This window comes from Rhinatrema bivittatum, chromosome 7 (assembly GCF_901001135.1).
Source record: "Rhinatrema bivittatum chromosome 7, aRhiBiv1.1, whole genome shotgun sequence".
Lineage (NCBI taxonomy): Eukaryota > Metazoa > Chordata > Amphibia > Gymnophiona > Rhinatrematidae > Rhinatrema > Rhinatrema bivittatum.
This window is the reverse complement of record NC_042621.1, coordinates 294,705,871-294,733,304: the sequence shown is the minus strand read 5'-3', so window position 1 is coordinate 294,733,304 and position 27,434 is coordinate 294,705,871. Positions and strand designations below refer to the sequence as shown.

At 48.4% G+C, this 27,434-nt stretch overlaps 1 protein-coding gene across 2 annotated transcripts in view; it reads left to right on the top strand.

The window, feature by feature from the left end:
* NRAP (nebulin related anchoring protein) overlaps window positions 1-21,983 on the top strand; it is a 98,083-nt gene extending 76,100 nt beyond the window's left edge. The window contains exons 37-42 of one of the 2 annotated variants that reach the window (XM_029610442.1): window positions 528-626; window positions 717-821; window positions 7,974-8,081; window positions 10,029-10,340; window positions 11,093-11,245; window positions 21,474-21,983. In XM_029610442.1, the coding sequence (XP_029466302.1) occupies window positions 528-626; window positions 717-821; window positions 7,974-8,081; window positions 10,029-10,340; window positions 11,093-11,245; window positions 21,474-21,479 (783 nt within the window). In that variant the 3' untranslated portion in view covers window positions 21,480-21,983. Of the gene's footprint in view, window positions 1-527; window positions 627-716; window positions 822-7,973; window positions 8,082-10,028; window positions 10,341-11,092; window positions 11,246-15,053; window positions 15,550-21,473 lie in introns of those variants that run through there. The other variant, XM_029610441.1, reaches the window with a different exon arrangement.
* The last annotated feature ends 5,451 nt before the right edge of the window (window positions 21,984-27,434 follow it).

Genomic DNA, 27,434 nt, shown 5'->3' with positions numbered 1-27,434 from the left:
GTTGTGGAGGGCTCCCCGTTAATGAAATGAGAGAGTCTCTTACATAACGATACAGGCGGCTCACTGACCGATGCCTTCGTTATGATTTGTAATTTTAAACAGAACTGGATCAAAAGCATTGATGGGACTGAAAGGCGCTGCATGATCTTTGTTTACTTATTGATTTCTGCTGTGTGTTATTAATTTTAGCAGCTTTAGATTAATTATTAGATGATTAAAAGCCGAGAAAGTATTTCATTTTAAGAACCGGAGGAAGACACCACGGCCTAGTCATCGCCATTTATCAAACGGTTGCAGACTCTTTCGTTGATCTGCTGGCTACCTCTGAATTAGTTTGTGCAGATTTTTTTTGTTTTTGCTTGAAAATGCACCTGTGCCCGGCTGCCTGACCTCCGTGCTGTCCTTCTCAGGAAGGGTAGAACGCAAGCGCCTTTTTGTTTCCCCTTGGCGGCGTTTTCAGAACTTAGCTCATCGCCGCGTCGCTCGGTTTGTACTTAAGGTCTCCTTCTCTCCCCCTCTTTCCTCAGACAAAATACCGTCAGAATCCGGGGGCCATGAAGTTCACGGCGGTGGTCGACTCTCCGGGCCTGCTCCACGCCAGGACGAGCTACCTCCAGTGCAGTGATGTACGCGTTGTTTCATCGTACGTTCTTAACGGGCGCCCCCCCGAGCCAGGCGCGCAGTGCTCACTCCTGACTGTGTTTGTAATTTGACAGAGGCTGTACAGGGCCGGAGACTCGGAAGCGATGCACAGATGCACCCTGCCTCCTGACCACCCTGACTTTATCAGAGCTCGCGTGAACGCCTCCCAGATCAGCGACGTAAGGGACAGGGGACATCAGCCCCTCGCATTAACTTTCTTTTTTTTTTTTTTTTATTTCTTTGGCTACGGGCTGAAAATGGATGCTAAGTGCGGGTTATAAAATAATAATGTGGTAGGTCTCCCTGCGGCCTCATACTACACATGTGCATGTGGGCACATGTGTAGTATGAGGCCGCAGGGAGTATCAAGCTGCAGAGAGATGGCCCTGGGGGTATTCTGAGGGTGGGCAGGGCTAAACTGCAGCCAGCGAGCTCACATATTGGACGCTCTCAGGCTGAAGTTAGTTCTGGTGCTAAAAGGTAAAGCTATGTGTGCAGACTGATGCGTGCACGACTCACTGAATAACTTAGTCGCGCGTTGGCTCTTGCAATATCGACCTCAAAGCACCGCAGAGTTTGCGTTTGAAGATTCGGTTGCCGGGTGGATAAACAGTATGCGCGTACCTTGAGTAACCTCAAGGCATACAGTACGTGCGTTGCTAATGCACTTGTCACGACCAGGTCCCTCCGCTCAGCATGCTGTGGGGCTTTGCTGGGCTTCAGGCCTCTGGCTTCGCTCCTAGGACACGTCTTGTCCCCTTGCACAGCTCAAGCATAGCGCTGCTATGGACTCCTCACAGCCTCTAGTCAGAATGCCAGGCCCAGTCCTGGCACTCCCAAGCAGTACCCAGAAAAAGGATCTTAATCAATAAGGAGTTTAATGTGGTGCTGTAGCTCAGCGGCTGCAGCCTTATATTAATGCGGGGTTGTCCTTACAAGCCCCAGGGTACACAGCATTTAAAACACAATTCCCTTCCCGCCTGTCTCATACACCCATACAGCAATACAGGATTTACCATCCCCCAACCTCCTGGTTATTCCACCTCCATAGAGGAACAGCTGGAGCTTTCCTCTCCCCAGCTTACCTCCATCTCCTCCTCCAGAGACTCCGAGGAGCCGGGCTTTTGTGGCCAGGTCCACCACGGGGGCACGCCCTCTTCTTCAGCCTCCATAGATTCTGCTGAGTCATAGGGATCAGTCCCAATTTCCTCCACCTGTTCCTGCTCAGGCTCCAGCCAGGGGTCAGGTGTTGGTTCGGGGAACCTGGGAAGTGTAGTCTTTGCTACCTTCCTCAGCGCCCTCCGGTGGCTAAGTTTGGTACCACTAGCTTCTGCTCGGCTGTGTCTCAGCTGTTTCTGCCCCGGGCCAGGTCGTACTGCATCACACACCCCCCCCCCCCTTTTAAAAACCCTGGAACTCCTCACCCGAGTTCCAGTCTTCTCCCCCAACCGGGAAAGGAAATCAGCATTAACATGATCCCTACCAGCTCTGTGTCTAACCTCAAAGCGATAGGTTTGAAGGGTAAGATACCAACTGGTTAATCGGGCATTGGACTCTTTCATGACGTGCAACCATTTTAAGGGTGCATGGTCTGTCACTAACACAAAGGGGCGTCCCGCCAGGTAATATTTTAGTGTTTCAATAGCCCACTTAACGGCTAGACATTCTCTCTCAATAGTGGCATATTTTTCCTCATGGGGGTGAAGTCTCCTGCTAAGGTACAAGACCGGGTGTTCCTCCCCTTTGTCCACTTGGGAGAGAACTGCCCCCAACCCACACCCTGAGGCATCCGTCTGTAACAGAAATGGTAACGTGAAGTCAACCGCCTTCAACACGGGATCTCGGCACAAGGCCCGTTTAAGTCTCTCCACCCTCTCTACCTCCAGTGGGCCCCACCGCAACTTGTTTGGGGTCCCCTTCCTTAACATGTCATTTAAAGGGGTGGCCAGATCTGCAAAGTGTGGTATGAACCGTCTGTAATATCCAATGAGCCCTAAAAAGGCTCGGAGCTGCTTCTGGGTCTCGGGCAGCGGGTAATCCCGAATGCACTCCACCTTATCCAGCAAGGGTTTCACCAACCCTCGCCCCACCAGATGTCCTAGGTATTTAACCTCTCGTTGGGCAATCCTACATTTAGCCGGGTTGGCCGTCAACCCCGCATCCCTAAGCGACTGCAGTACTGCTCTAACCCTTTTTAGATGTGATTCCCACTCAGTGGAGTATATAATGACGTCGTCCATATAGGCCGCTGTATATGCTATATGGGGGCGTAACACCAGGTTTAGGAGGCGCTGACAAGAAGCCGCAGCTCCTTGCAGTCCAAACGGCATACGCACGAACTGAAACAGCCCTGCTGGGGTAGCAAACGCTGTTTTCTCTCGCGAGGACTTGGCCAAGGGAATCTGCCAATATCCCTTGGTCAGGTCCAGGGTGGTTAAATACTGAGCCCGTCCCAGCCTCTCTACTAGTTCGTCAACTCGTGGCATGGGGTAGGCATCAAAAGTGGATATCGCGTTAACCAACCGGAAATCTATACAGAAACGTAAAGTTCCATCTGGCTTAGGCACCAGGACAATGGGGCTACACCAGGCGCTACTGGACTCTTCGATGACCCCCAGTTGCAACATCTCCTCAACCTGCCTTCTAACCTCATCCTGCATGGCTTCAGGGAGGCGATAGGGCCTCCTCCTAACCACCTGTCCTGGCGGTGTTGTTATCTCATGCGTGATTAGCGTGGTTCGTCCTGGCAACGGGGAGAACACGTCCTTGGCCTGTTCAACTATCTCCTGTATTTGGGCTCTTTGCCTGGGAGTTAGCTCCTCTCCTATCGGGACCTCGACTTTTTTACTAAGTTCCCTTACTTGTGGACCTAAATCCACCTCTTCCTCGGATATCATATCCGCGGACATACTTTGCCTCTCTACCCAAGGTTTCAGCAAATTGACGTGATACACCTGGGGTCGCTTAAGTCCTACCTTGACTTGATAATTTAGGGGCCCCAGGCGCCTTAAAATTGTCCCTGGGCCCTTCCACTTGGCCAAAAGTTTGTTAGGGGACATAGGCACCAATATTAAGACCTGATCTCCCTCTTGAAATTCCCGGTCCCTAGCCCCGCGGTCGTAGTAGGTCTTCTGCCTTTCTTGAGCCTGCTCGAGATTTTCCTTTGCCAAACCCAGGGCAGTCTCAGCATGCTGCCTAATACCCCCAATGTAACTTATGATGTCCTGAGGTTCCGCCTCAGCCCCTGTCCACTGCTCGTGTATGACATCGAGCAGACCCCGGGGTTGTCTCCCAAAAATAAGTTCAAAAGGTGAGAACCCTGTGGAAGCTTGGGGCACCTCCCTGGAGGCAAACAACAAGAATGGGATGAGGCGATCCCAATTACTAGCATCTTTTTCTAGACAACTGCGCATCATGGACTTCAGGGTTTGATTATAGCGCTCCACTAACCCATCAGTCTGGGGGTGGTACGCTGAAGTTCGTATATGTTTAATACCGAACTGGGCCCATAGGCCTGCTAATTCCCGGGACATAAAATTGGTACCCCTGTCTGTCAGTAGTTCACGTGGAAAGCCGAACTGGCAAAATATCCTTATCAACTCCGGGGCTACCACCCTTGCCCCAGTAGACCTCAAAGGGACGGCCCACGGAAATCTGGTCGCGTAGTCTAATACCACGAGAATATACTGATGACCGCGTTTACTTTTTTCTATCGGTCCAATGATGTCTACCGCTACCCGATCCATTGGTTCATGTACTACCGGCACGGGTACCAGGGGTGCCTTAGGGGGGGCCCTTGGGGCGACCAACTGACAGTTGGGGCACGAGCTGCAAAACTTCTTAACTGTGCTGTAAATACCTGGCCAGAAGAATCGCCACTTGACACGGGCTAAGGTGCTATGCAGGCCCAAGTGTCCGGCCAGGGGATGGTCATGGGCCAGTGACATGACTTCAGGTTGAAACCGTAGGGGCACTAACAGTTGTTTATGCGGTCCCTGTCCCTGCAGTCCTTCCTCTACCCTGTACAGTAATCCCCTCTGGACCATAAAGTAGGGGTATATCATAGCCTCTTTATTAGCGAGCTGTTGTATAGATACTTTAGCCTTTTCCCAGGCCACTTTCAAGGCTGGGTCCTTAACCTGCTCCTCTCTAAACTCTGGGAACTGGGCTAGCAGGGTGCCTATCATTTCTTTAGTGGACCCCTAGTCCTCACCTTCCTCTGGGCCAGTCTGTCCCCTCTTCTCCCTCTTTCTCTCCGCTCGGGGCTTACGACTAACCCCGGGAGTTTCCACCACCTCCCCCTCCTCAAAGGGAAAAATCTCTCCTAGAGGGGGTTCATGCTCACATACCTCTTGTGTCTGGGCTTGGGCTCTTGTGGTTATCAAAGTTTGCCTGCCCGCCAACACCTCCGCGAGGTGCCTCCACTCTCTCCCCAAAATGAGGGGCACCGGCAATCCTTCCACTATGGCTATCTCTACGATGTCCTCATGGGTTCTCCAACGTACCAGTACCTCATGTACCGGGTACCTAACGGCCGTACCATGTACACATCGTATCACCACCTCCCCTTTTTGGGCTTGGGGCATCTTGAGTCCCAAAGCCACAGCCAATTTCTTAGAGAGCAGCGCCTGATTAGTGCCCGTGTCTATTAAGGCCTGCACTGGCTGTCCGTTGACCTGAACCTGCTGAAAGTAGGGATTCGGGTCTCTGGATACTGCTTCCTCCCTTCGCTCCGGTGGGTGGGCATATGCGGTCGCTAAGCGTGGACACTCCCTTTTGAAGTGCCCAGCTCCCCCACAATGGAAACATCGCCCTGGGGCCGGCCTTACCCCCGCCTCCCGTCCTGGGCCTGTCTCTTCCTGCGGTCCACCCCTTCCACCGAGCACCTGTAAGGGACCTCTCTGATTCCTTGCAACCCCTTGACTACCTGCCTTGCTCAGACCTGGTCCTTTAGACCCTTTCTCTTTGTTGGAGGATGCGCCGCCTCCCATAGCGGCTTCTGCCTCCAAGTATCTCTCTGTATTCACTATCGCCCTCTCGAGCCCACTTGCTCCTTGGCGAATCACCCAGCTCCTCATTGGAGGGGATAGTGCTCCTATATACTGTTCTAGCACTATCAGCTCCATGAGCTTAGTCACCGTTTTCCCTTCGGGTTCTAGCCATCTATATGCGAGGTCCTTCAAATGCTGGGCCAGGGCCCGAGGTCTGTCTTTCGGCTGTAACCAGGTTTCCCTGAATTGGCGCCGATACCAATCCTGGGTTATACCCAGTCGGTCCAAGATGGCTGTCTTCAGCAAGGCATAGTTCATGGCCTGCTCCGGGGCCAAAGCCCTATAGGCGGCTTGGGCCTCGCCTGTTAAACAAGGGGCCAACCGGGCAGACCATTGTTCTCTGGGCCAACCAGCCACACTAGCCACCCGTTCAAACGTGACCAGGAAGGCCTCAGGGTCATCCCCTGGACCCATCTTCTCTAGGTGGATACCGTGCATGAGGTCCATCCGGCCTACTCCGCCAGTCCCAGTCATCGGGTGTGGGGTACCTGCTGTTCCAGTAGCCTGCTGGGCGGCCCAGAGCTGGGTGACCTTGCGCTGCTCCTCCAACATCTGGATCAACGGGAGCTGTTGCTGCTGCTGGTGATCCATCATGCGCTGAATCATGTGCTGCATGGCCTCTTGCTGCTGCTGCATCTGGGTTGCCATCCATTTTAGCACTTCCTCGGACGCCATGCCTGGAAACAACACGAAAAAACACCAAGTGTGGCCGTACAACACCAGCCCCCTTCGGCTCTCGCAGAGTCGTACTTCTCCTCGGGTCCCACCCCTTAGCTCTGGACGCTTACCAGAAACTAAAGTGGCAAGACTTTTTTTTTTTTTTTCTTTTTTTTTTTTTTCTGTTTTCTCCCCGGCTTCAGTGAGCAATCCTGCCCCGACGCCCTCCTTCACCTTTACCTTCACTAGGTCAGTAGAAGCACAGGTAGTTGACCGCTGGGTCTGCCCTCCAGTCAGCGAGTTTCAAGGATCCCACTGCTGCCACCATTTGTCACGACCAGGTCCCTCCGCTCAGCATGCTGTGGGGCTTTGCTGGGCTTCAGGCCTCTGGCTTCGCTCCTATGACACGTCTTGTCCCCTTGCACAGCTCAAGCATAGCGCTGCTATGGACTCCTCACAGTCCCAAGCAGTACACAGAAAAAGGATCTTAATCAATAAGGAGTTTAATGTGGTGCTGTAGCTCAGCGGCTGCAGCCTTATATTAATGCGGGGTTGTCCTTACAAGCCCCAGGGTACACAGCATTTAAAACACAATTCCCTTCCCGCCTGTCTCATACACCCATACAGCAATACAGGATTTACCATCCCCCAACCTCCTGGTTATTCCACCTCCATAGAGGAACAGCTGGAGCTTTCCTCTCCCCAGCTTACCTCCATCTCCTCCTCCAGAGACTCAGAGGAGCCGGGCTTTTGTGGCCAGGTCCACCACGGGGGCACGCCCTCTTCCTCAGCCTCCATAGATTCTGCTGAGTCATAGGGATCAGTCCCAATTTCCTCCACCTGTTCCTGCTCAGGCTCCAGCCAGGGGTCAGGTGTTGGTTCGGGGAACCTGGGAAGTGTAGTCTTTGCTACCTTCCTCAGCGCCCTCCGGTGGCTAAGTTTGGTACCACTAGCTTCTGCTCGGCTGTGTCTCAGCTGTTTCTGCCCCGGGCCAGGTCGTACTGCATCACACACTTCACACGGCTGAAAACGTAAATGCCCGCAGGCACAGAGTTTTCTCCCTATAACCTCGGTAACCGCTTGCCTTCCCTCCGCGCTCCCGAATATTCCTGTTCGCCGCAGCCGAAAGTCCTCGTGTTGCGAACGCCCCCGCTCACGCCCACACAGGTCCCCACTAAGCCTCTTGAATTTCCTTAGAGATGTGGAATTGCCGTTCGTACGTCCTTTGAACCGTTACCGATAGCATGTTTATTTATTTATTTAGTAAAGTTTGATTACTCGCCTCTCATCACAAAACGTCAAAGCAAGGTACAAGAAGCTATAAATATAAAACAGAGTACAGCAGTAATAAAACCAAGGCTTCAGCATGAATAATGGGCCCCACCGTTCTCACGTCATCATGTTTTGTCAGGTTAAGGGATGCTCGCTGCGTAGAAACACAGTCGTCTGTCCAGTGCATGGCGTCTGATTCCACAGGGAGAAATGGAGTGCATGCAATAGTCACAGCTTGCTGAGGACTTTGAAGAACTCGCTCTGGATAGCGTGATATCAGTCATTCTCCGCTCACGGCTGATCCGAATCCTTCGTAACCTTGTATGTATTTTTTTTTTTTTTTTTAAACAGAAAGCCTACAGAACTTCCTGGGAACAGACCCGAGCTTTGGGTTATGACCTCCGGCTGGATGCTATCCCATTCCAGACAGCGAAAGCTTCCAGAGATATTGCCAGCGATGTAAGGAGAAATGGATAAAACCTATTTACCGTGCAACACGATCACTGCCTTACAGAACAAGTCCAATCCTGGTCCCCTCAGTGATTTGAAAGGAGATCCACTGCATGAATGAAATGCTGCTCTTTCTGGTCCGTCGTGAGCTGCCATTCTCAACCCTGAAGGAAATGTCAGCGTAGCAGGCATCTTCTCGCTGGCTATTAGAGCTGGATTTACATTTTGGGCGCCCTGAGACCCCCTAAATTAACTGAGGGGGTGGGGGTGAGGGTAAATTCCCATCTCCTCAAAGTCTGGGAAAGGGAGGGGAGCGAGAGACCCCGGGGTGCTGCTGTCCGGGTCCTCCTCTCACCTCAGAGCCGCTTGTTGGCGAGAGCAGTTGGGCCCTGATCCGGACCTCCAGGTGCCCCGTCGTGTGCTTGTGGGCCCCGCTGTGACCATGGCCCCCTCCTCCCACGGGGGCTTCCCATTTGAGGGCTGAGGCTGCCGCAGGGCCTGGAGCACGTGATGGACAGCCGGGGGGCACCTCCGGTGGCTGGGATGCAGGCCCGGATAGACAATGGGTGCTTGCCCGGGCCTAAATCCGGGCCTGGTGGATACTGGACGTGGGTTCTAGATTTGATTTTTGCCATCCATTGAGTCGTGTCACGGAGTCACGGTTGACTTTGTTTTGCCAATTCAGTTTTGCAGCTTTCTTTTTATTTTAATTGTAATAAGAAATTAAAAGAAACAAAAGTGCCATATTTAAGGATCAGGCAAGGTCAGTGGAAAAGAAGTGCACTTCCCCCCCCCCCCCCCCTGTGGAGTCTCTTTCCACTTCCAGAAGTTGGTGGCCAGTTCAACCCTTTGGCCACAGACGCACCGAATTCAAACAGTGCCCAGCCATTCGTTTTTAATCAGATAAGCTGCTATTCGGTTCATTATGCACGGGGCTTCCCCGGACCCCCACTTACTCCTTTGACGTAGAAAGGAGCCGGAGTGATCGCTCGTCGCTGCTGCCCCGCTGATTCCCAGTTGTGCGGTGGTGCTGCCTGGCTCTGAGGGTGGCGCCATTTTGTTGTATGGGCCCCTGTGCCTTACGGTCATCAAACACTGGCTCAGGGCAGGGCAGGAGTGACCGGGGGTAAGCGGGAAGCCCTGGCTTAGCTGTGGTGGGGGGGGGGAGTGGAGGGGGCCAGGGTGGCTTTGGCTCAGTTGCAGTGGTGCTGAAGGCAGAGAGACGGAGCAATGAAGCCCAGGAAGGCCCCAGTTCAGATTCTGTTTTTGGTGGGGGGGGGGGGAGGGGTGTAATTTTTTAACAGTGTAACGTTTTTATTTCGGTTCAGCAAACGAACCAAACTGAAATAAATATTAAGAAACTCAAACCCAAATCGATCCGTTAGGCACACAGTTTTGATATAAATGGAATAGAAAAGCCTTTAAACAAATAATAATAAATAAATAAATACAAATTAAGAAAACCCCCGCCACAATGAAAAACACAGGCAGCAGCAAAAAGTTTTGTGATGGGTATAGCAAAGTGATTTGTGGTCTTTTTGTAAATTATTTGCCCTAATTTTGCCGGATCCTTAAATTTCATCCTAAGTGAGCCCCTCATGGTTCATTAATAACCTGTGCATCTGCACCAACAAAGTAAGAGCTTGGTGTTTGCACTGCAAAAACTATTTAGTGTGCACCAAAACCAACATTTCATTTTATTTTCTGTTGTTGCACTTGAAAATGACTTGAAATGAAACGCCAAACGTCATCGGTTTTGTTCATGTCCTTTTCAAACAGCACAACATCCCCTGTAAGAGCCGGGATACCCTATGGCTGATTCTCAGCGGGTATTCTAGAGCAAGTCTGAACCTAAACGAATCGCTAGGAGTGTGCAGGATGGGCCTGGATGGGCTTCTGCAAGGGAGGACGTCTGGGAAGGGAAAGCAGGAAATATAAGGCTTTCTGTCCCCACAGTTCAGGTACCGAGAGGCGTTCCTGAGGAGCAAAGGCCATCAGATTGGATTCCGCAGCATAGACGATGACCCCAAGATGAAGCACTTCGTAGACATGAGCAAGCTGCAGAGCGAGCAGGAGTACAAGAGGCAGTCCGCTGCCACCAGGCTTCAGTACAAGACACCCCTGGACCAGCCGGGATTCATCCAAGCCAAGAGGAGCCAGCAGCAAGCCAGCGACGTGAACTACAGGCAGCACCTGCATCACTACACCTGCGACCCCGAGCAACTCAACCTGAAGCATGCCAAGCAGGCCCACAAACTCCAGAGTGATGTAAGCATGCCCAGGTCACATTATCACACGCAAGCTTGACAGAGAAACATGACAGCAGAAAAGGGCCATAGGGCCCATCTAGTCTGCCCGACTGTCCAATTTATCTAGCCCTAACAATTCCCATCACTCCCTTAGAGATCCCCTGTATTTATCCCGTGCCTGCTCGGATTCAGATACTGTTTTTGTCTCCACCATTTCCACTGGGAGGCTTTTCCACACATCCCCCACCCTCTCTGTAAAGAAATATTTCCTGAGATTACTCCTGAGTCTACTCCCATCTCATGACCCCCTCGTTCTAGAACCTCCTTTCTGTTGAAAGAGGCTCACGTCCTGTGCATGGAAACCTTCGACATATTTGAATGTCACTATTAGCTCTTCCCCCTATCTCGCCTTTCCTCCACGGTTTTCGTGTTTACATCTTTCAATCTATCCCTATCTGCTTCAGAACTGAGACCACTGCCCATTTTAGTAGTCCTAAAGCAGATGGGGATAGATTGGATGAGCCTAACAATCCTGCTCCATAACTGGGCACCGTGATCGCTGTGCTCCGACTATGGATGAAATCAGCGCCTGGGTAACCTCTCCAATGCCTGCTTTGGTGCGGTGAAGGAAAATGCATTCCAGCACAAATTAACGCGTTCTTTGTTTGTCTTTCTAGTTCCCACATCGGCCACCGCTGAAACCATGCGCTGCGTGACCTCGCGACAGCTTGGCCATTCATCCTAATTGATTGTTAATCTTGCGTTTTCCAGGTCAAATATAAATCTGACTTGAACTGGATCAAGGGCGTCGGCTGGACCCCTCCCGGTTCCTATAAAGTGGAGCTGGCCAGAAGAGCTGCCGAGCTGGCATACGCCCAGGAAATGGACCCTGACGGGGCGTCTGCTCGCCGTGAGCATGCAGCTGTAAGTAAGCGCAGAGCTGGAAAAGGGAGAGGACGTTTCTACCTGCTTTTCAGTGCTGTGCATTGATTCGTGATGCCTACAGTAGGTCCAACGAGGTTTGCTCGGGAGCGTGCTGCCGGCACTCCCCACGAAAAACCTGATCATCTTATTAACAATAATGCCCAGTGGAGCTTGGCTGGCTCTTAATGATGGGCAGGAACATGGTCAAAGCCATTTACCCCGGGAAGATGATTTGACTGGGAACGGCCCGGCTCGGCCTGATTGAAAGCATGCTGAAAAAAAGTGCGAAAAGCGGAATATAAATCTAAAATAAATAAATAAACAAATCAGCAAGCAGGTTACAAGGAGCAATCTGGAACTGAGGGACAGGAAACAGGTCACAAAGAGCAGAACTAGTAAACACTGGAACTGGTAGAATTGCAGGAAGGACCTGAAAAAACTACAAGATTGAGGTGACAGACTGAAGCCACATTTTTGATACACACAAATTCTGGAGAATCAGAGTTCGTTGTGTAGAAACTCCGATACCAAGAGGGCGAGTCTGCCTTTGGGTTGCTGTGAATGTCCCTGTTCCTCTGCAACCCCTTTTTTTTTTTTTTTCCCCATGCTGCTTCCTTTTTCCTTCAGTTCCCCAGCTACTCTGAGGGGTTAGGAGGACTACTGTCCTGAGCTCCACGGCCCTGACCCTGCCTGGATTTTACCCTAGCAGAAAGACAGGCTCTCATAAGTTCCAAAAGATTTATTGAAAACAACTAGAAAAGGACAGGACTTCCTACAGTATGAAATAGTAATCAGAATAATACTTACACATATGAGTCCTGCTTAAATACCTCTGCTGAATTCAATAGAGAAAACAGTGTCTTCTCAAGGATCTAGAGAGAGAGACTGGGACTGCAGACGTTTCTGACAAATGAAGCAGATTTTCCATAATGCTCCGTGTCTTGTCCAATTAGAGCACAGGCTACACATTTTTTTTTTTTTTTTTTAGGAAAAAAAACATGATAAATGTTCCTGCAGTTTTCCTCTACCAGCACTAGATGGCAGTAATACATATAAACAAAGCATACAAAACAATGACAGTACAGAACAGCAATATAATATTAAATTACTGTGAAGACAGAACAGAGATACAGATAAGCAGATACCTACTTATTATTTGTCCTAGTTTCTGTTGACTTCAACGGGTCTCATTCTTGTCTCTTGATCCCATTCAACCCTATACAGCTTATTAGCACCTACAGGCTAGGTACCATATAAATTATATGCAGCATTTCCAAAATCCCTTACCATAAGGTAAGCTAGGCAAATAAATATTTGACCTGTTTATAAGTTACAAAACTTAGTAATCCAATTTATTCTGACATCTTAAAATCTGATCGTAGCTACGTTTCGTACTTACCCGTGTTTCTTTCCATTAAAGGTGACAGAGGGTGATACGTGATCAGGTCCTGTCACTTGAAGCAGCTTCCATTCTGTTTGTGGTCTGACAGAAGAAACAGCTACACGGAGATCATTTTTTTTTCTCCTTCATGTCGGCTCCAGCCTCCAGTATAGTGGTAGCTGGAGGCTGAAACTTAACTCCTGAGAAATGACTGCTTATTGGTTACCTGAAATTACACAAACACCACCTCACTGCTGACTGGTTAAATACAGATCACCAGATTGCTGGAGGGGTGGGGAAGGAGATGTCTCTGAAAGAGTAGATAACTTTGCTAATCAGGCATCAGCAAGATAATTCATCCAATAGCAATGGATAGGACATTCCTTCATTGACAGCAATGAAGGAATGATATTTTCGCATTGTTTTTAATAATTTATGTATAAAATGTTTATCGACTGCAATTCCAATGGTCACAGCGATTTACTGATAAAACATACGGAATTCCAGTTCAATAAAACACATACCAAATCATTTAAATAAACAGATCAATAATTACATACAATCTAATTAAAATGAAACTAAAAACAAATCATAAAATCCAAAAGTACACAATAATCACAATACAATAAAACAAATAATAAAATAAAAAAGTAAAACATAAAAACAAAAAAATGAATATTTATTTATAACATACTGATACAATATCTGAAATGTTACTAAATGAAAGATCATCTTCTGTCGAAAGGAAATATTAGTTGGTGTCATGTACTCTCTTGTATTTTTTTAAAGTTTGATAATATATGTTACTTTAAAAGTTGTAATATTAGCATCAAAAATCTCGATATTTCAAATTCAATGTTTCTTTATTGAACCTTTCACCTCCATAGGAAATAATAGAGTTTTGCCATTGGAACATTTTATTCAGATACCAAACAGACTTCAGTCATGACACATAGATCAATTGCAAGAGGAAAGCTTCCCGCATAAAACCATATACTGTATGAAATATCATATGTCTATATTTTCCAAGTTAAAATGTACTTTATAGAGTTTTCCTCTTAGAAACCAAAAAGTACATGGAAATCTGTAGAGTTTAAAACAGGCCCCCGAACTGCCATTTTAAAACTTTCTTGATAATCTACATCTTCTGAGGAGCAAACTAAAGCCTACAAAATTAGATTGGTTTATTTCATTTTGTTACTGTTGCCTATTGCAGATCATTAAAATCAGCACCCCCCATTAGATTATAAAATTATGAACAGTATTTATTATTAAATCTTGGTCAGCAATGTCAGCACATCGGCCTGTTTTCAATATGGCTGCCTTTGCATTTCCCCATGATATCAGATGCGACCATAATATTTGCTGCCATTGAGCCCACCTTCAAAATGGCGCTAACATGTTTTTAAACAATGCTCATTTTGGGCAACTCAGGTTATTCCTAGCTTCTGCTGCTTGATGCTGTAAATCCTTTCTTTGATACCTCTCCCAGTCCCATCACGACCACACAGGACTGCCTCATGGCTATAAAATAAACATCGCGTTACTGTAGGTAAGTGGGGAGTCTCTTAAAGGGGCAATGCCCTACGAGCAGCAGAAGAGGAACCTTAAAAAGCTATTAATGAGGTATCACACCTTTAAAATGAGTATCATACTTTTACACATGGTTTGCTGCTATGAACCATTCTTATGACCCATCCTTGACACCTCCTTATAAGGTGCACTTGAGTACAGTAAATTAAATCAACTCATTCCCTCAGAAGCTGATGTGTAAAGCTCTGTCCACACCAAGATGGGACAAAGCAGAGCCAGGCTGCTATGAGGTCGCTGGACCAGCACTACTCTATAGTGTTCAAGAACAAAAAAAAAGTACCAGACTCAGAGAATGGATAAAAACCGTGAGGTCAATATTCAGAACTAAACATTTAAATGGATTAGATGGAGTTAGATGGATAACTTGTGAGTTATTCATCTAAATGACTTTGAATATTGACTTCCATATGGACAAGTTACTTATTTAGTTTAAAACGGAACAGTTAAGATTCCAAAATAAGAATATATATTTTAAAACTTAATGTGTGATGCAGTGTATCTGTATTATTGTGCATCATGCTATATCATAGAATGAAGACACAAAAATATTTAAGCCTCCAGATGGGATCACCATGGTAACATTGTACCATAGTAAACAATGGCAGAATAAGACCAACATGGCCCATCCAGTCTGCCCAGCAAGGTGTTTAAGGTCGTGCGGAGATAAACGCACTGATAGTTTGTATTGGCTCACAGACAAAACAGTTGGCGGATATCTTACCGTACACTGTCCTAGTGGCACTCGGGATAGAATGATTAAAGAGTTCTTCCCAATTTTTATTTCAATCTCCTACCTCCTTCAGTAAATTGCTTTCTTCTTTGGTGTTTTGGCAGGGAATGCGGGAGCACGCCTACGCGGGAGCACCCCAGCAGGCCATGGTGAACCCCGATGCCTCAGAAATCCTGCAAGAAAAACGGAAGAAAATGCAGCCAAACAGGAAGTGAAAGCCTAGGGTGTTGAGGAGAAAAGAAAGCGGAGAAGATTTTGAATATGTTGAACATTTCAGCACACACTTTGATTATCCAAGCCTTTTAGCAGCTGGTAGCTGTAGGTTTTCTAGCCATCAATAGACCATCGTACATGAGCTTGGTCAGCTGTATTGTACCTTTGATGTCCTTATTTGACAAAGTGATAATTTAATATTGAGCTGTAATTTGAATTGGTTTCTTAATGATTTGTAATTGTAATTAATACACGTTCTGATATTTATTTCAAGTTGCAAATGATGTTAGTACTAGATGACTGGCGGGCTCAGCTTTGTACTAAGAAGGAGTGAAATGCTTATCTTTCCTATGTAAAGTATAAAGTAATTTTTATGGAATCGGTCGATCAGAAGAGTCGCTTTGTGTCCTTTAATGCTGCAATTCCTTCTTGGGGGATTAGGCAATGGTGCCATCTCAGGTCAAGTCGTTCCCAGTGGTTGCAATCAATACTACAAAGGGATAGCGGCAGAGGCATACTAAACTGGAAGAAAATATATTAACCAAAAGAATGGGTGACTGCCAACAAACCATAGCATGCATGGTAAAAACCTTAAATAACGGCAAATTCAATGCAGAGTCAGCACTTTCAACCTAACTCCATATCACCAAGGGATATCGATCTGGCCCTAATTTCCTTCAGATCTATTTTAGTTTGATTTTGTGGTTTTATAACTATGCATTAGCTGGATGGCATGATAGCGCTGTGGAAGGTGTTTGAAGTTCTCTTACAAAAGCTGAGATATTCTTTGAATTTCAGATTTAATTACTCGCCTTTCTAAACCAGAACTCAAGGTGAGCTACAACTCGGGTCCCTGTCCTAGAGGGCTTAAAATCTAAGTTGGCAACTAAAAGCGATGTGGCTTGCTCAAGTCCACAAGTAACTTAAATGGGAGCAGCGGGTTTTCAGCCCTGCCTTTGCTGGCTCTCAGACCACTGCTCCAATCACTGGTCCTACCTTCTCGCTTGCACGCACATCTTTCATTACAAATAGTGGAACGCACGTTCAGGAACCACATCTGTCTTGGTACCTGAAATTCCGTCACAGCGTCAAAAATTGTAAATCGTCTTTCCCAACAGAAAGCATTTGCAAAGGGCACACGAATCAGAGGCATTAAACTGGGCAAAGAGAACCAACTGCAAAGAAAAGAATACATCAAAAAGTGAAAAAGCTATAAGGAAGAAGAAAAATAAAGAAAGAAACAAGGGAGCCACCAAGGCATCTACAGCCGGAGAAAAGACGGTAGAGGAGCGGGCGAAAAGGTGACCGATTGTATCTGTGCATAGTCCATAAACAGTTTCTAAATGCACTTACCTGGGATTTGCTTTTTACTCCAACTATTGTATTCCAAACTTTCGGATATCAATCCAACAATGTTGGTGAACACCCCGACACGCGCCACCCATGTAAAGAGCTGAACTCTTAATGTATTTTTGATTGATTGCAGTAAGATTTACCCCAATAAAGAGACCCTGTATGCCTACGGGTCTGATATTCTAGGGGGAGCTCTATCCAAAACCCCCTGTATCCCACTACACACCATGCCATATGACCTTGACGGGCAACGTTTCCAGCACAAGAGCACAAGGTCGGGCTGTTGCGTTAGAAGAGCGATGATAACATTTTAGATTGCATTTCAAGCTGGTTAATACAGAGGCACTGACAGTCCCCAAATTTCTTACTCGGAGCTTTCTCGGAGGTCATGCTGCTCCTGGAGTTCCACAAGGCGAAACACCAAGGAGTTAATTTCAGTCGTGTTAAGAACTTGACTTTATCTTCCCCCCAACAGATCAAGGTTCCCAACTCTCATCTCGATGCATTGCGCAGAACGATAATGACTGGACTGGAACCGGAGAGGAATCAGGTAATCGGAACTGGTCCAGCAACGCGTGAGGACACAGTTATGTTGGCAGAGGCGTTCAGAAATCCAACATTTCAACTTCAGATCCTGCCTTTTCATAAAGGACAAGCAGTGGAATTAAAATATACGCATATATTGCATTTCAGTTAAGATTTTGGGAATGCCCAGCCATTGTGCTTCCATTGCACAGCTGTGCTTTACCAGGATGCCAGTATTTCAGGCGACTGAAGAAATATGCATGACGAGTAATGTAGAGGGGGAAGGAGGGACAAAGGATGCAGAACTCCCTTTCTGTTTATAGCACTCACAGAGTTTACATGTTCTTTTATTTCATAGGGCACAGCGTGGAAGGTTTCAAAGCAAAGGTTTTCAAGTCAGATTGGTATCCTGTACTGTGCTAATTTCATAGTGCACTAACATGAGCAGTTTATTAAGAAAGCAGTGGCACACAAGGAGCTTGCATATGTGTCATGAGTTTCCAAGTGTTGATACTCTTCTGGTGAGAGGCAGGGAATTCACAGATCGGGGCTTTGCATCTGCTCCAGTAAACCTGAAAAGGATGTTCTTCAGACCTCTGACATTTTAAAGTAGGTTTATTTGTATTTCGGTATTTATGTGCTCTAACAACCTGCTTATTATCAGGTGATACAGGCAGTTTGGTGTCAACTTTAGCTGCTTGTTCTGGATTTAAATATGCCTGAGTTTTTTCAGCTTTTACAACCATTCTCTCTCTCTCTCGGGACATTCTAACAAATTTGGTTTGCCAGTATCCTTTCACGATATCTCCCTCTGAACCATGCACTGCTGAGCGACTGTTCTAGTTTAAAAGCCGCTCTATCTCATTCTTTTTAACCGTTTGTACCAGCAGCCTGGCTCCACGCTGGTTAAGATGGAATCCATCCTGTCCGAAAAAAGCTCCCTCATCCCCAGAATGTTCCCCAGTTCCTAACAAGGCACCATCGTCTCATCCACACTTTGAGACCCTGAGCTCATCCTCCCTCTGGGGGCCTGTGCGTTGATCAGGAAGCATTTCCGAGAATGCAATCCTGGAGGTTCTGGATTTCAATTTCCTACCTTATAGTTTGATTATTCAGCACCACTTAGCCGGAGACGTGGCACTGTTCGAATATTGGGTCGCATTCAGCGACCATTGCTTAGCTGGATGAGTATTTATCTGGCTAAATAGTTATCCAGCTGAGTGAGAGGCGGAATAGGTGCATTTGAGGGTGAGGATAGCCAGATAAGTACCAGTATTCAGCCTTACTTGGATAAGTTAGACCTGCCTTTGAGCAGGTCTAAAGTTAGGTGGTTAAAGTCATCCGGCTGGATAGATTCAGCTGCGCAGCTGCACAGCTATCTGAGCCAGAGAGTGGCTGAAATCTTCCTGTAAGAGCCTAACTCAAGCCTCCAGAACTTCCGTCCCGCGCCTTCCTACGTCCTTGGTGCCTACATGTATCACGCGCAGCTTTCAGCCTCTCCTTAGGGACCTGCCCCCTGCCAGCTGGGTTTACAGGATATCCACGAGGAACACCCACACTTGTCTGCGCTGTTTCCACTGTGTGCAAAAGCATTTCATGGAAAACAGACTTGCTGGGGGAAGGTCCTGAAGGACCGCTATGAGAACCGCTCTTCTAGGGTGGCATTTTGCACTTAAGTACTCTGCTGGGAGCTTTGGATTTAATTTTCTGCAGGATTCATCCGATTCATCCAGCCTGAAATTTACTAACACGAAGTGCTGGCAACTTACTTCAAAGAGCTGTGTAAATCCCTTAGGTTTTGACTTTATTTATGAAGCTCACAAAAAATATGTGGCCTACGTCAAACATTAAAGCAATGGCGTCTGCCACTGAGTAAAGAGAAAAGGGACCCCGAGGAGCGCTGTGCACTAATTTCCTCTCCACAAAGAGTTTGTTGTTGAAATTCATTTTTCATTTTGGAAGTCCGCCTTGTACTTTTCACCAGCAGGGCAGTTTATTCATTCGGCCTTTCCTCGTCCACGAGTACAATGCTAACCTGTAATTTATAAGCGCAGCCCTTAACATCTCACACTTCCTGTAAAGACGGAGAGCAGTCACAGCTCTTCCAGCAGCCGTCGGATAATGCTCTGGATATGCAATGAGTCGGAATAAAACCTGTCCCTTTTACATGTAGCAGGTAAAGAGGAGCTTGCAAGCATCTCTTGCGCTGCAGTTCCTTTGATAGTCATGTCAGGCATTCGCCACTAGGCAACGTGAAGACCTACAAGCAGTGGCGTAGCCAGAATTGATTTTTTGGGTGGGCACAAGGTTAACATGGGTGGGCTGTAGGCATGCAGGTCTACTAGTTGTTTTTTTTACTGATAAATAATGCCAAATTATGCAGCATAGCATTCACATCTACGCCTAAGTATGAGGTTTACTTAATGATACAAACATAATTCACGGTGATTTGTGGTAGTTTAGCCTTCTTATTATTACGATTTTATACACGGCTCCTACCTGTCCATAAATTTTGAGAGAGCGGTTGTGTTGCTTATATTTAAATTGCTAACATCTCAAAATATAGATATATATTTTTACCTTTCTTGTCTGATCTTTGTATTTTTCTAATCAGTTGGTCCTGGTCTCTTTTTCCCATTTTTTCCCTTATAGCTCATTTCCTAATTCCTTTTCAGTGTCTTTCTTCTATTACTGTCTTCTTCCCTTCCACACACACACACATACACGCTTTCTCTCACAGACTCCCTCTCACACACTCAAGCTGTCACTCTCATATGCTCTCCCCCCCCCCCCCCCCCCCACAAGCTCACATTCTCTGCAGACACACATACAAGTTCTCACTTTCTCACCCCTCCCCAGGCTTATATTCTTATGCACACACAGACGCACATCCAGGCACCCATTCTCACCCACACACATAAACCCAGACTCCCATTCTCACCCACACACATAAACCCAGACTCCCATTCTCACCCACAAACCCATGCTCCCAATCTCACCCACACATATTCAAGCTCCCATTCTCATCCATACATATACACATTTAAGGTCCTATTCTCACCCACACATACACACATTCAAGCACCCATTCTTATCCACATATTCAAGCTTCCATTCTCACCCACCCACACAAACCCAGGCTCTCATTCTCACCCATATATACACACATTCAAGCTCCCATTCTCACCCACCCACAAACCCAGGCTCCCATTCTCAACCACACATACACACATTCGAGCTCCCATTCACCCACATATTCAAGCTTCCATTCTCACCCACATACACACCCAGGCTCCAGTTTTCACCCACACACACTCCCATTCTCATCCACACATACACATTCAAGCACGTGCACAGCTTCCGCTTTCTCCCCCAGAGCAGAAGATCAGCTGCCTCTCCTGCTGCCACCGGCCTCCTGCTATCTTCGGGCTTCGGGCCGTACTGCCCGCCGAACTTCCTGTTTGGGGGAGCGGAAGCGCCGCGCACAGCTTCCGCTTTCTCCCCCAAAGCAGGAAGATCAGCTGCCTCTCCTGCTGCCACCGGACTCCTGCTATCTTCGGGCCGTACTGCCTGCCGAACTTCCTGTCGGGGGGAGGGGAGCGGAAGCGGAGCGCACAACATCCGCTTCCTCCCCCCCCAAGCAGGAAGATCGGCGGGCCCGACGCCCGAAGAAGATAGCAGGAGGCCGGTGGCAGCAGGAGAGGCAGCTGATCTTCCTGCTTTGGGGGAGAAAGCGGAAGCTGTGCGCGGCACTTCCGCTCCCCCAAACAGGAAGTTCGGCAGGCTGTACGGCCCGAAGATAGCAGGAGAACGGGTGGCAGCAGGAGAGGCAGCTGATCTTCCTGCATTGGGGGGAGGAAGCGGAAGCTGCGCGCGGCGCTTCCGCTCCCCCCCGAACAGGAAGACCGGTTGGCCATACGGCCGCAGCAGCGCTGCCCCATGTGTGCCGTGATGGCGCGCGAGGCGTGGGTTCTCTTGTTCGCTGTCGCGGGGATGGGATCCCGCGACAGCCTTGCAGTTCCGGTGCCAGTTGGGTGGGCCTGGGTCTAAGTTGGGTGGGCACCTGCCCACCCAGGCCCACCCGTGGCTACGCCACTGCCTACAAGACGGCGAGAGGCCCTGTGCCGTGCCTTTTGCGTATTGCAAATATCTGCGCTGGTCATTCCTTCGTAATTGAGTTGTGCTCTCATTCCAGTTCCTTACTGACAGGGGAGCACATCACTGCTAAACCCAACGTCATAACCGGGGCTCCATTGTTTTTCCAGGTCATTGGTTCAATCTGTTCATTTGGCTCTGTGGTTGGTTCTTGTTCAGTTTGGGCCTAAAATAATTATTCGCTTATTCGTTTCATTTACTTATTCATTTTCCATTAAAATCAACGGGAGAAGCAATGCATCCTACTTTGAGCTCTAAACTTGGGGCTTTCTATTCAGTTTTAGTGAAGCTGGCAGACGGACATCAGCAGCGGAGGAAATACTACTCTAAGACACCAAGCGTGGGGGAAAGCCGCACCAAGACTGGCATCTGGAACTGATTGGATCTCCCGCGCCGCTTGGACTGCCCTGTACACTGGCGCTTGCTCTGCGGTCACCGTGTACTACGGCGGGGAATGGACTTTATAAGACGTTCGATATTTCCTCACTATGTATGTCTGTAGATGATTGTCATAGAGGGGTTGTCTCCCAGGGGTTGGGAGTTGTGTGTAGTGTGGAGACTGTCTGTGGTTGTATGTGGAGTGACTGGGTAGTGGGATATGGTTTGAGTTTGGTCTGTTTATTCTGGTCCGATGGACCTCAAATAGAGAGTACACAGGGTGTTGTTACAGTTGGCTTTGATACTTTGGGGGACTGCTCTTGTCGTGCAAAACTGCATTAATCTCTGGCTCATATTGTACCTTCCTTTCCCCCAAGGTATAGTTCTGGTTGTACCTGCGTTGCTCATTAATAAAAATGATTTTGACAAAAAAAGACTGGCATGAATGGCTCAAGGCACCACGAGAGGGGCAAAGCAGCACCACCAGCGATGGCATCAACCACGCAAGGCACTAAAATCAGCACCAACAGTGCCAGGAACATCCCAATACACCATGAGGTCCATATTCAAAAGCATTTAGCCGGCTAACTAAGAAGTTAGCCACCTAAGTGAATATTTGGGCACGTATCTGGCTAAATTCTAGCCGCCTGATAGGATAGGGGTGTTCCGAGGGCATAACTGGGAGGAGTTGAGTTAGCCGGCTAAGTCTGGTTGGACCAAAGAGCTGACCTAAAGTTAGCAGGATAAAGTTTGCTGGCTAAAGTTAGCAGGATAAAGTTAGCAGGATAAAGTTAGCAGGCTGTACTCAATAGTGCAGTTTCACTACTGAATATTCCTCCAAAGTTAGCCGGATAAGTTTATTCAACTAACTTTGCTGTGTCTGAATATGAACCTCCCTGAGAGGGGGCAAAGGGCACAACAACAGGGGCATGAACCGCCCAAGGCACCAAAAAAGAGGAGAGAAGCAGCATGAACTGGCATGAAGAGCCCGAGTTATGCCCAGACCGTGAGAGGGGCAAAGCAGTGCAAGCAGTGCCTGGTAATTTAGAGCATCTGTTCCCCAAACGCACCGTGGAAACAAGGACACCCGAAGGCGCTGTGAGAGGGGCAAAGCAGCACGACCAGTGGGCAGAAGCCAGAGGGGACTCTGCAGCGGTCCTGACCTCCGGCATCGATGAGGGAAGAGGGGCCAGGGTGGGTCGGACTGACTTCCCCTTTGTCGTGTCTTTTCTTCTGCTTGCACTAGGGGGCAGGATTCTCATTTCCAGCAGGCCAGTCCCACATATTCACGCACCTTGCTGAAGTCCAGGGAAGTGAGATCTGAATCTGAAGACATTTCCACATTCTCATTAGCGCCCGTTCCTTCCGTGCTTCACCTGCTTAGGTGGAAAGGAGGGAAGAGCGTGCTGGCTGGGCTTTGTCTTGGGGAGACTGGAGGGGGTCAAGCCCGGAGAGGCAGAATGCTGGGGGTCGAGAGGGGTTGGGTAGGGGAGAATAGCAACGGGGTCAGCTGGAAGGGGCAGAAATATTCCTTGGATGCTGCTACTGGAGGTCTGGGGGTCCGCGCACTGCTCAGAAAATTGGGCCAGGCTGAAACCACCGAAGTTGGAATAAAGGAGTGAGGGCCAGGCAGAGTGTGCAATGGGGGTTAACATTTCTTTGTAACTTGTGCACACATGTAAGCTATCACAAAATAATGGCCGCCATTTTCTTTTGCTATTTTTCTTTTCCTTGCCCCTGCCTCCTATTGATTTCTGTGGAGCAGGGACCATGTAAGTGCATTTCAGTCTATTCAAATGACTCAGGGGCGGTGACCGAGTTGCTGCCAGGTGCTTTTGCCTTCATGCTCTGACTTTGGGGTGACATTTTGGTGAGAGCATGCTCGTTTCACTTCCTTGGCTCTGTTCCAAATGCCGGTAACAGAGAAACACGGAAATGATGTCAGAAATGGAGCACATGGTCCATCCAGTCTGCCCAGCAAGGTTAAGGTCGAATCTGCCGCGCCGTGCAGGTTACCCCCCATGCTTGTCAGTTTCCCAGATCGTAAAAGTCAGGGCCCTTGTTGGTTGCTGTCTGAGTCCAATTCCCTGTTACCTCTTGCCGTTGAAGCAGAGAGCAATGTTGAAGGTGCATGAAAGTATCAGCCTTATTGGTTGAGGGTAGTAACCACCACACCAGCAAGTTACCCCCATACTTATTTGTTTCCCCAGATCATAAAAGTCCGGGCCCTTGTTGGTTGCTGTTCAAATCCAATTCCACATTTCCCCTGCTGTTGAAGCAGAGAGCAATGTTGAGTTGCATTAACCGTGTGAAGGCTTATTGGTTAAGGGTAGTAACAGCCGCACCAGCAGGTTACCCCCATGTTTATTTCTTTTCCCAGACCATAAAATCCAATGTCCTTGTTGGTTGCTGTCGGAATCTAATTCCCCTTTTCCTCTTTTCCCCCTGCCACTGAAGCAGAGAGCAATGATGGAGCAGCATCAACAGTGTGAAGAGATTGAAGACTTATTTGTTAAGGGGAGTAAAGGCCACACCAGCAAGTTACCCCCAAGCATCCATTCTTTCATTTCCATTCTTCAGCCTTTAGGGATCCTCAGTGTTTATCCCATGCCCCTTTGAAATCTTTCACAGTTTTAGTCTTTACCACCTCCTCCGGAAGGGCATTCCAGGCATCCACCACCCTCTCCATGAAGAAATATTTCCTGATGTTGGTTCTGAGTCTTCCTCCCTGGAGTTTCATTACATGACCCCTAGTTCTACTGATTTCTTTCCAACAGAAAAGGTTTGTCGATTGTGCATCAGTAAAACCTTTCAGGTATCTGAAGGTCTGTATCATATCCCCCCTGCACCTCCTCTCTTCAGCCTCTCCTCATAGGTCTTCTCATTCAGACCTCAAACCATTTGGTTGCTCTTCTTTAGACCGCCTCTATCCTGACTTTATCCTTTTTGAGATACGGTCTCCAGAACTGAACAGTACTACTCCAGGTGAGGCCTCACCAAGGACCTGTACAAGGGGATTATCACCTCCTTTTTCTTACTGATTAATCCTCTCTCTATGCAGCCCAGCATTCTTCTGACTTTAGCTATCGCCTTCTCACATTGCTTCACCATCTTCAGATCCCCAGACATTATCACCCCAAGGTCCCTCTCTTGGTCCGTGCATATCAGTCTTTCACCCCCCATCACACACAGCTCTCTTGGATTACCGCACCCCAGATGCAGGACTCTGCACTTCTTGGCATTGAATCCCAGCTGCCAAATCTTTGACCACTGTTCAAGCTTCCTTAAATCCCGTCTCATTCTCTCTACTCCTTCCGGCGTGTCCACCCTGTTGCAAATCTTAGTATCATCCACAAACGGACATGATTCCACCCATCAGGAAAGAGATAACGAGGCTCATGCGCACCCTGATGAAGTGGGCAATGTGTTAGGTGGTTCGGAACAGGAGATAGGGTTGCCGAACACCCAGGTTTTCAGGCCTGCTGTGCAGCGCCCGGCTTTGCAGGAGGCTCCTCCTCTCCCCTCAGTCTCCTGGTTACGGGGAGAGACGGGCAGGCGGGAGCCTCTCAGAGGAGACCTGCCTTGTATTCCTGGCCCCTCCCCTCTTTTCTTGAGCTGCGATTGGACAGCACAGGCAGAGGAGGCGGGGCCCAGTAGTGCTCTCAGGACCACAGATTTCTGTAACAATCGCCCTCTTGGTCCTCCCCCTCTCACAGCATGGCGGGCCAGGACCCAAGAAAGGGGCGGCAGTGAGCCAGCCGAGACAGGTACAGGCACAGAGGAGAGGGTGGAGAAACAGGTAGACAGACAGATGGAGGTACAGAGTGGGGAGAGGGCAGAGGCACAGAGGTGGCACATGGGGAGCGTGGTAGGGTTGAGATACGGGGGGGGGGGGGGGGGGGAGGCCATGGAGCAAGATATAAAGTGTACTGCAGGGCCCCCCCCCCTTCCTCTGCCCGTGCCTGTACCTCTTTCCTGGCCCTATCTCTGCCCAGCATCCCCGGCCCTGAACCCAGTCGTCCCCCTCCCCACCTATTATCTCACTGCTCCCCTCAGGCCTATTGCTGGCTGCTCAGTGCCCTCTCCCCACCGGACAATGCAGGTAATATGGCTGGCGGAGCTGGGGGATGACCTGACTGGCCACCTGAGCCAGCAGCCACATAGGGGCTAGGGAACGCATGCTCCACTACAATGGTGGCAAGCAGCGCTGACCTGTTAGTGACCGCTGGGCCTGGAACCCCGGGCAGTTGTTTGCCTCTTCTGACCTCCCTGGTTCTCCCCCCCCCCCCCCTTCCCTGCCCAGCATGCTCCTGACCTTCTGAGATGACGTGTGAAAGAGAGAGGGGGCGCGTGTGAGTGAGCGTGTTTGTGTATGTAAATGAGAGAGGGACACAGGGCAAAGTCTGTGCCACCCACCAACCTCCAAATATAATCCAGGAGAAATTGAAATAGGGAGCAGCTGAGTGGCAGGGGCCCCCCCTTCATTGCCCCCAGAGGCTGGAAGAGAAATTGTTGCCCGCCTGCAGCCCTGTTAATTCACTATTGCCCTTTAATGCAGGCACCGGTACAGAAAGAGGGCACAGGAAGTTCACTGGCCAGGATCCAAAATGTATGCAAATGAGGGACGCCATCTCTCTCCTCCAATGTCCAGTCCTGGTCTGTGGAAATGTTTGCAACCCTAGCAGGGGAGCGCCCTAAAAAGATGTGTGCAGAGGGTTTATGCAACCTTTCCAAGGTACACAGGGCCCCCTGAAATGCATCTTTAATACATAAGAGATGACTATTTTTATTTATTCTTGGACATTTCAGGAAATCGCCATGTTGAGTGGATCGGGCTTTATAAGAGTGCAAACTGCAAAAAACCGATAAACACGAGTTTAGGAAGTGCAACCGGTTTCAATTCCCTTCTTAGAAAGTTGAACTCATTTGCCGTTTATTTTGTCCCTTGGGAGGAATCCTTAAGCGTAGGAGCTGCACAGTGCTCGTGCCACGATATCCCGGGACTCAAGCCGAGCGCTCTGTCCATTAATTATGGAGCACAAGCCACGTTTTATTAAGAGAGGTGCCCAGGTCGTGCTGCTTCGCTCTGGCGGCGGACTCCCTTCTGCGGGTTAGAAACATTAACGAGTTAATGCAGCACCTCAGTCTCTGCGGGGGGGGGGGGGGGGGGGGGGGGGGGGGGGGGGAAGAGTGACAACCCCCCCCCCCCAAAGAGACTGAAGTTTGTGCAAGCTACAGGAGAGAAGAGGACAGAACAATACAACTATGTAACCAGGGCCACAAGCACAGGAGACTGAAAAGGTTGCTGTGAGGATACTTAACTGACCACTGAATGCATTAGTCAGACATTCAGGTAGGGGATTTGCATGTCACAGTCCCCTGGACCTCTGGGTAATTTTGTAGGAAATATCACTAACAAAAAATTCTGAGGATTTAAACTTCTAAATTACAGAACTATGGCTGGAGAAGGGATTTATGAGATAAATATGCTGGAAGACAGAACTGGGAGGCAGACAGATTTTCATTCTGACTTTAAGGGGTATTCAGACACATTGGGTATGAAGTTCCCAGGCAGATCAAAAATAAGAGATAGAGCTTGTCTATTAGATAATTTTGTGATGTTTCTTCATTTTTTATCTCTCTTTTGATTGAGAGGTGGCTCATATGTGCTTAAGCAATATATAAAACTAAAACTCAGTTTAAAGCAGATAGTTCTAGGTTGTTATGAAGGTGTCAGATTGGTTGATATAATTTATTTATTTATTTATTTATTTATTTAACAGTTTTATATACCGAAATTCTTGTAAGGGTTTACAAATCAGTTCGGTTTTACATTGAACAGAAAACAGTGCTTCGGTAAA